The sequence below is a fragment of the Periplaneta americana genome, chromosome 6 (genome assembly GCF_040183065.1).
Source record: "Periplaneta americana isolate PAMFEO1 chromosome 6, P.americana_PAMFEO1_priV1, whole genome shotgun sequence".
Classification (NCBI taxonomy): domain Eukaryota; kingdom Metazoa; phylum Arthropoda; class Insecta; order Blattodea; family Blattidae; genus Periplaneta; species Periplaneta americana.
The window spans coordinates 17,754,697-17,764,229 of record NC_091122.1 but is presented as its reverse complement, the minus strand read 5'-3'; the positions used below and the strand labels follow the sequence as shown (position 1 = coordinate 17,764,229).

The window sequence follows — 9,533 nt, the reverse complement described above, 5'->3', positions numbered from 1 at the left end:
TCCGTCGTGCATTGCGGGAGAAACGCCCTGGAAAGAAGATCATCCTGCAACACGATAACGCGTGGCCTCACACTGATCGTGTCACCGTGGAGAAAAGCAGAATATTTGAGTGGGGAAACTCTTCCGTAACCTCCCTACAGTCCCGACTTGGCACCCTCCGACTACCATCTTTTCGGTTCTGTAAAGGAGCAGCTGCGAGGTCAACGCTATGAGACGCTGGAGGACATCTGGAAAGCAGTGCGTCAGTGTCTTCGGGAAGATGAAACGGACTTCTACAGCAAGGGAATTTTCAAACTTACAGAACGGCGGGAAGAATATGTGGAAAGAAATGGAAACTATGTTGAAAGTGACAGAAAAGTCTGTAGATTAAGATGAAGTACCTGGTTTGTGTAGAAAATAAAAATTAAGATTTATAACAATGGGTTGCTCATGACTTTCAGTATGACCCTCGTATTTAGGGCTACATCATTCCCTGATAAATTGACTCGTAGATACTGAATATGAACAAAATCGTCCAATAGTTTAGTAGAAGTTGTTGTACACTGAGAGACTATTACTAAAATCATATTTCATGTACATCATTCATGTATGACACAACTTATAGATACTGAATATGAACGAAGTCCGTGGAATAGTTAGGAAATACCGTTGTGTACGCAGACAGGTGACATTCAGAAACTACTTTTTTTAGCGTCTGTGATATCCAAAGCTTGCATATCTGGGAAAGTCTCGAAATAGATATTTTACATCATGGCGATATTTTCTCCATTTAGTTTGTAACAGTCGGAGTGAATATAAAAAGAAATTCAGATCTTTGTGTTAAGTGTTTTAAAGTTTTGAAGTCACTTCCAAAAGATCGTGAATTTTAAACGCATATACGGCGAATATTTCAGGTGCAAGTAGCATGTAACCATCGACATTCCTAGACTTAGCGTGTATGCCTGAATTTTTTAATATAGCATACCAACGACATTGCCCATTGTTTTAGCAACATCAGTAATTGCAATTGTTACATAATACTTGGTCTTGTTGTCTCGTTGCAGCTTTTTCGATGTCAGCCAATAAGATGCAGTCGGCCCTGCTTGCTGCAGCTTGGAGTTTCTGCACTGGAAGGGGTTCCCATTCATGAAAACGGGGGCGGTGGATCTCCTTGCCTGGCTGGCATTATACATAAAAGGTAAGACAGTTTTAAAGAGTTGAATTTGGTGTGTGTCGTCCCGTTGTCATAGTTACTTTATTTGAATGTATTCTGTTGCCACATACATAATAGGGTGTGGCTTCAGTTGTATCTCGTCTGTGGAATCTCCTTTCGTACGTAACTTAGTTGGGAAACAGTTGCTATCGATGTGGCTAGCCTTCAGTTGTTTAACATTGTTGAATATGTAAGTGCAGCCTCGATACCAGTAGATTCTCTGTTCACATTTTTACGCTTTCAGTTTTTCAGCATTTTTGACAGGTTTATCTGCAGTCTTGATATTGATAGATTCGCATTTTCCCACATGTTCACTTTCTTTTAAAAAAACATTTGCTATCGTTGTGACTAGCTAGGTATCAATTATGAATCTATATCTGCAGTCTCGATAATGATATTATATTCCCCGTTGTTCTCTTTTCTTCTTTCTTTTAGGAAAATAATTGCTATCGATGCCAGTAGCTTTCAATTGTTTCACATAACTGAGTGCATAACTGCAGCTTCGATACCATTACATTGCATTTGTCTGCATATCTTACTTACTTACTGGCTTTTAAGGAACCCGGAGGTTCATTGCCGCCCTCACATAAGCCCGCCATTGGTCCCTATCCTGTGCAAGATTAATCCAGTCTCTACCATCATATCCCACCTCCCTCAAATCCATTTTAATATTATCCTCCCATCTACGTCTCGGCCTCCCTAAAGGTCTTTTTCCCTGTGGCCTCCCAACTAACACTCTATATGGCTTTCTGGATTCGCTCATACGTGCTACATGCCCTGCCCATTTCAAACGTCTGGATTTAATGTTCTTAATTATGTCAGGTGAAGAATACAATGCATGCAGTTCTGTGTTGTGTAACTTTCTCCGTTCTCCTGTAACTTCATCCCTCTTAGCCCCAAATATTTTCCTAAGCACCTTATTGTTTTTATTTTTACTATTTGTTTCTACCTCATTCAGTTTTTCCTTCAAGTAATCTCTCTTTTTATTCCTAAGTGTACGATTTGCTTCCCGTCTTTTATTGAAATAATTATCTCTATTCGCCTCAACTGGATCCTGCAAGAATTTCAATTTTGTCTGTTTCCTTCTTTCTACTACCATGCAAAAATCTTCATCAAACCACGGTTTCTTTTTCTTAGTTTCATAATAACCTATGCTCTGCTCAGCTGCAATTTTGATATTATCTCGGATATTTTCCCACACGCTATTAACATCTAACTCTTCCTCAACTTCATCGGAACTTGCTAATACGGCAAACCTATTTGAAATTTCGACCTGATAATGTTGCTTAGTTTCCTCGTCCTTTAATTTCGGAATATTGAATCTTCTAATATTAACTTGTTGCTCTACTCGCTTAGCTACTGATAATCTTTCTCTTAGTTCTCCAATTACCAAATAATGGTCAGAATTATAGTCTGCCCCCCCCCCTGAAGGCTACGTTCTTTAATTGGATGGAGTTACGCAATAAAAAACCAACCGACAATTTGAAAAAAAATATTTGCACAAATCTGTTGATGGGAGGCTAATTTAACTCGGAAAAAATCAAGAATGTGATATCTGAATTTTGTTGCTATTTATAAGCAAAAACCCATTATGAGCAATTGCTGGGTAACTTTCGGTGCTGACCCCGGACTCATTTCACCGGCATTATCACCTTCATCTCATTCAGACGCTAAATAACCGAAGATGTTGATAAAGCGTCGGAAAATAACCTACTAAAAAAAAACCTATAAGCAAAAATTCGTTTATTGCATAAAATTCATTTATTTATTTTGCTTTGAAATATTAATTCAACTGCTACTCTCTTATTAAAAATCGGTTAGCCTTTTTTGGCATTATTTGTGCTATTTTTTTTTGTAATAGTATGAATGTTACAATACTTCTTGCATAAAATGTTTTATAAAAAAAAAAAACAGATTTATTTCAATGGCCAATATCTCGAAACAGGTTTTTGGCGCTTGGATCACTATTGCTAATCACCGTCCAATTGTCATATAGACCAGATTTCTGGCAGTATTGAACATGGTAACAGTTCTTGTAAGACAAAATGTTCATGTTGGACTGAGACGCAGCAAGAGGATTACTTTAAGACCTTTTGCATATTCATTAGTAAACAGGTTTTGTCACTGAAAAAATACCAATTTAAATATTGTTTGGACTTCATAAGAGGGTATAATACATCAAAAATCATATGTATACCGGGTGTGGTTATGATAGATAATCCCAACTGTAAGGTTATTGAGCTTCTTCGAATTAGCCTACTGTGATATCAAAAGCATATACAGATAATCTTGTGAAATTTCGAAATTTCGTTCCATCTTGACGCAATTCCTAGCTAAATTTCTGTAGCGTAATTTTGTTTTCTTTTGTCTCATTAATTTTGTCCTTGTCTTAGACATCCGTGTAGGCTTGTGATTTCTTTACACAGTACGATATTAGCACCGCATCACATCATTTTAGCCACAGGAAGATATTGCAAATTCCTGTCTGTAAAGCTAGAATGATTTTGTTCTGGTGAAAAGCGATTTTGACAAAAGCAGCTTTGCTGTGTTGGTTTGTGTCTGGCCTAAGTGGTAATTCAATTTCTTCCATCACCATGACAACCACTGCCGCGTTGATTAGAGCCACCGTATTTAGGCCTACATAGCAGCTTATGCCTTTTTATACCGCAGTATTTTAAATGCCGTTATTATGTAAAACTAGACTATTCACCTTCTACAATGTGTCAGAGATCTCTTGGGTCAAAATGATACTGGTGAGTATTTTGAGATAGGAAACCAATGGTCGGAAATTTCTATTTCAAGCGCCACGACATCTTGAACAAGAATTACGTTTGAGCCCAGATCACATATATAACAGATTGATAATCCCTATGTTAAAATCGGTAGTACTTTGAAGAGAACAACCAGCAGGATCGCCATCTGTCCGCCGTAAACGAACACGAGATGGCAGTACAGTCGTTAATGCAATTCAAATGGGAGTTATGACGTGACTCCTTATGTAACAGCTAGATGGCAGCATAGTTAACCTCACAAAATTTGTTACCGTCAAAGCCTATAAGACCGAGCAATCTGAGTATATAAGATACAGGGTTTGAGGAACTTTTCTGTAAGCTACTTTGGTTTTCATAAATCATAACAAACAACTAACTACCACTTCGACGTTTTGTGGCACTAGCTTCAATAATACAATCGCCTCACGTAACGTAGACCATAGAAACAGGGTGGTACAAGGTAAAGTCCTACTAAGTGATCCTGTACATTTCCAACTCACACGTTGATTCGTTGCTGAAATAGGCATTTCCAACAATTGATTCCCTATTTCAAAATACTACTTAAATTTAGATTCCTCTATCATCTGCATTATTTTTATTTTGGACCAAGAGGTTTGAAACACCCTGTACTTATTTCACGAAATTTTACTCCCTTTTATAGCGCCAATGTAAATGATTTAATTTCATAATAAATCATATTTGCATGGACCAAAATTGTTTATTAACATAAAACATTCTGACATATCTTGCCTAACCTAAGGCAAATTTACCTTAATTTATCTGAAATTTTCAGTCGATCTGATAGGAACTCGTTTTCTAGCCTTCATTAACCATGAACTTCTGAAATATGACTGCGTGCAGACTTGTTTATGCTTGACGTACAGATCAGCTGATCGCCGAGGTGGTTTCTGCACATGCAACCCTTCTCTCTCCCTCTCGCTAGCTTTTTTTTATGCTCGCGCTGTGACCCAGTATCCAGAGAAGCCTGTTGGTTGATGCCGAGCTATCGATTTTCCAGTGGTGTGTGTGCTATATATATGCAACTTGCTTGGATTTTCTGTTGTGATGGTGGCATACACACAAGGCACCAGCTGGGCAGCGGCCACATTTCTCTGTTTCTAGTCTTCAATTTAATCAACAACAAAGGAAGCAAGCATAACGTTAAATATACGGTGTGACGTCCAATTTACAATACAAGTTTTCTCTTAGAGACATCCTCTGTTCTTGTCGGGGTTCGGAATAACACGCTTCATTCCTTTGTTTTCCATCTGTCATTCGTTGACATTGACAACGTCGTTTTAAATGAGTGTGAATATGTCGACCGTGTGATAAGAATTGTGGATCGTGAGTGTTTTGTTTATTGCTATAGCAACATAAAAATTTTACTTCGGTCGCAATTCTTTTGTTTAATGTTTACTAAAAGACTTTTCGTAATATCGTCAAAGCAATAAACATTTTTATACATCTCGTTTGTTGGTATTTTATACGCGTTTTGTTACATATGATAAAATGAACAACCAGTAATGCAATATTGAGCTTGTTTTCTAAAAACATAACAGCGTGACCCTTATGAAAAAGGGTTTTGGAACTGTTACATCCATAAATGAGCTGCTGTTCATATTTGTAAGTACTTTGTCGTGTGGTTGTTGTGTGTTGTTTGTAGATTTTGGTGTTATTCTTTAATAAAACTGTGAAAATGTAGTTAATGGTTGTGTGTTTGTAGAAGCAGAGGGCTATAGTAGGTGGCATGTGAAGAAGTGCATGCTCATAAATTTGATCCGTAAACTATGAGTGATTGAATGAACTACATTCAATAATTTAGTTAAAACGTTCTTATTGGATAGCTCTTGTCAAGCGGTGCGCTGTCACTTTCTGGTTTTACCAATGACAGCATCAACCTTGGAATTATAAAATAAAGGAGTCCGGTTTGTAAAAAAGAATACGAGAAGGAAACTAGTGATACGAAAAACATGTCTTGTTTTTGCTTCATGTTACGTTGTGACTTCGTAATTAACCATGGGACGGTATTATTTATGATGATTTTTGTCGTTGTTAAAATGTCTACAGTTTTTAGCGTAACGTATAGCATAGGCCTATACATTACATAACTGATTAGATCCAATAATTTAAAAAGAAAGGAAGATAGGTTTATAGCAAAAAAAAAAAAAAGAACAAGAAGAAGGATTAGAACAAGTCCAGCCAAGCATTGACTAGAGTAATTTAAGAAAAAAATTGGTTTAGGTAACGATCTTTAAAGTAACACAAACTTAAGTGAGACTAAGTACTCAAATTTATTAAATATAACCAGAAATTTGTTTATTAAATAGAATCACTGTTGTAATATTAAACCATTTCAATGCGTATACTTTGATGTCGTAAATTTGACAAAATAAATCGTAATTTGTAATTAATATTTCTTGTCAGAATTCAGAAACGAGTTTTGTAATTCGACTTGATTTGGAACCGCTTATCTGTCTTATTTTGATTCCTAAAATTCCACAAAATAAAATTTATTCGCCCGTGATGAATATTGATTTTACGAATTTGGAAACAAGTTTCATAAAATAATATTTTCTCCGAATTCGGAAACGAAATTTTATAAATTTAATTGATTTGGGTCCTCTTGTTTATCGATATTTAGATTTCTAAAATTTAACAAATTAAAATTTCTCCGTATGTGATGAATATTTATTTTCCGAATTTGGAAACAAGTTTCATAAAATGAGTTGATTTGGAACCTCTTATTTATGGACATTTAGATTTAGGAAATTTAAGAAACTAATATCTTTCCATCTCTAAAGAATATTTTTCTTCTCGGAAACAAGCTTTCTGGAGTAGTTACAGTATTTTGGAATCGCTTATCTGTGAATATGTAGAATCAGCAAACTTCACAGAATAAAATTTCTCCATCTGTAAACAATATTTTTTTCTCCTAATTTGGATTTTTTTTTTACACATACACAACACATCTTTTTTTTCTACATCCGGCCAGAGGCCATTTTCCGAAATATTTCTGTTTTTCAGGTTTTCAGTTTTCTGTTTCTGTTTACTAACTAACACTAACACAACACCCATGCCCGAGGCGGGACTCGAACCCACAACCCTTCGGACCAAGCCGTAGAGTCATTGCGTGCCTCTACGGCTTGCGCCACCCGGGTCGGCTGATTTCGCACTTCTGTGAAAATAAGTTATCTCCATCTGCAAAGAATATTTATTCGAATTCGGAAACAAGTTTTCTTAAGTGACTTGTTTTGATATCGCTTATCTGTTAATGTGTAGGTTTTTCAAACGTTAAAAAATAAAATTTCTCAGAATTTGGAATTAAGTTTTATAAAGTGATTTGTTTTGGAACCATTTACCTGTGGATACTTTGATTTCACACTTCTTACAAAATTAAAACTCTGCATTTGTGTGGAATATTTGTCCTCCGAACTTGGAAAAACCATTCTACAGTGACTTGTTTTGGTACGTTTCGTTTGGGCATAGCCACTTTAGACGCACTTGATTAAATGACCTTCTGTACTGAAAGTAAGGGTAAATTAACAACTGAATACCAATGTTTATTCATTGTAGGTTTTGGCAGCTCTATAGAGGATTTCACGTTAAGAAAAAAGCATTGAATATAGGGCTATTCCATCAAATGATCAGTTGCCATAGAAACGCCTACCTACCACATAGCTTGTACAATGTATTAGGCAAGGCCCATAAAACCAATGCTTTTGTCTTAACGTGGAATCCTCTATATATAAATACAAAATCGGGTGCGTGCTAGGAGGAAAAATTTAAATCTTAACTCATTTTATTACGATGGTAACAACATGAAAGCATGTAACAGTTGGCTTGTACTAAGTTAAGACCAGTGGCGTAGCGTCAATGTAAGCTAAAAAGCTCAGCTTCCCCAGTTAATAATAATTTCATAATAAACCTTCAGTCTATGGACAAAATTATTTATTAATTTTAATAGGATTTATATTTACGCGTTAAATATTGTGATGCGGCAGCTCAGGATGATTTGTGATGCAGCAGTAAACAAGAAGCCTGCACACACCAGCTTCCAAGCAGACTGGTTTCTTACACTCATTCTTCTGTGTAACCCACCCCGCAGATTTTCCATTCCTTTCTAACTAAACTACCCTAGTCGCAAGGCTACCACGAAACTAGCTTTGACACTGAAAATAAGTAGTGTCCGAGTTATCCCTTTTCGTCAGTTGTGTTCAGTTGAAGTGTTAGTGTGCATTGTGGCTGATATAATAAATAATGAGCGAAATAACAGTTCCTGACACCAATTTACTTGAATTTTTTTAGGACAATTCTATTATCAAGACTGACTTACGAACAAAAGTGTGATCTAAAAAACAAATGACCGACTCCTTTGCTGTCAATGAAGGACACAACCAAAAGACAGACGCATACTTACGTACTGTACCTATTGACCGTTAATATTGTGATTCCTCTATGACAGGGAGTGAGCTAATGTTATACGTATACGTGTCTATTTGTTAGAGATATGTGTAAACTGTGAAATCATATTTTATTACGTATCATTTGAGGTCATGCCTTATTTGTGTTACTTACGAGGTCCAACCAATCTTCGACTGTTGACTTGACATTGACTACTATTTATTTTAAGACTATATTTTTGTAATACGTTTTCTCATATTGCATAAAAGACAACTTGAATTAGCTTCCCCTGCTCAAAATTTCATGCTACGCCACTGGTTAAGACCAATGCAAAAGTCGGTACTGCATACTTGATGGAGTCAGCTTTCTTAAAATTTTCATGGTCACTATTTTTAAAAAGTTTCCTTTTTAAGTGTCGGAAAAGCGGATTTGTCTTAGGAGAAATTAGCCTGACTCAGATAACCATGGCAGTCTCGTCTTAACTCCTTACCAATGCAGTTGATATGCTGTTCATTTTTGTTTAGGCAGCCCAAATATCAGCCGAGACGTGTGGATGTATTTCATGATTTAGCAGGCGGATATATCATCCAGTGAAATAGTTACGTGAATGTTAAGAATTTTAGTCTTATCGTTATAATTTTATGATAAACATTATGCAGTTAGTCTGTTAAGTAATTTATTTTCTTTCTCCTCTCCACCATATCTTCTAGTCACATTTGTCGTTGGATAATGTTTTATCGAGTTATTTGCTCGTATTATAATTCCCATAATATTCTATCTTAATACGTAAATCTAAGTTACCTTGAGTCCCATTAATTAATTTACTGTTTCGTTTCATTTGGAATAAGCTACGTATATAGTAAGAAGTTGTGTATAAAGAACAGACAGCTCAGAATTTTAGCACAATTTATTTATTTATTTCAAGATATTTTCGTGAAACACACACCGGAAGAGAAAACGTAGGCCTACTTAAATCGTTGAAAATAACCTCAAAACTTTAACACTCCACTCTAGACGATGTGATCACTGTGAAAGCTATTACACACCCAACCCGTTCCATATACCTTCTTCTCTTATAGGCTTTACCGACCGATGATTTTCTCCGACATTTGCAAACGCGATGACGACTTAATCCAGTGCTACCACCATGATATTGTATTACGCTTACG

General features: G+C 36.1%; 1 protein-coding gene across 2 annotated transcripts in view; it reads left to right on the top strand.

Moving 5' to 3' along the window:
* The first annotated feature begins 1,059 nt into the window (after window positions 1-1,059).
* Window positions 1,060-9,533, top strand: part of LOC138701068 (tripartite motif-containing protein 3-like) — a 236,645-nt gene continuing 228,171 nt past the window's right edge. The window contains exon 1 of one of the 2 annotated variants that reach the window (XM_069827622.1): window positions 1,060-1,177. Coding sequence is in view for 1 of the 2 variants with exons in the window: in XM_069827621.1 (XP_069683722.1) it covers window positions 5,567-5,586 (20 nt within the window). In the remaining variant the exon portion in view is untranslated. Of the gene's footprint in view, window positions 1,178-5,436; window positions 5,587-9,533 lie in introns of those variants that run through there. The other variant, XM_069827621.1, reaches the window with a different exon arrangement.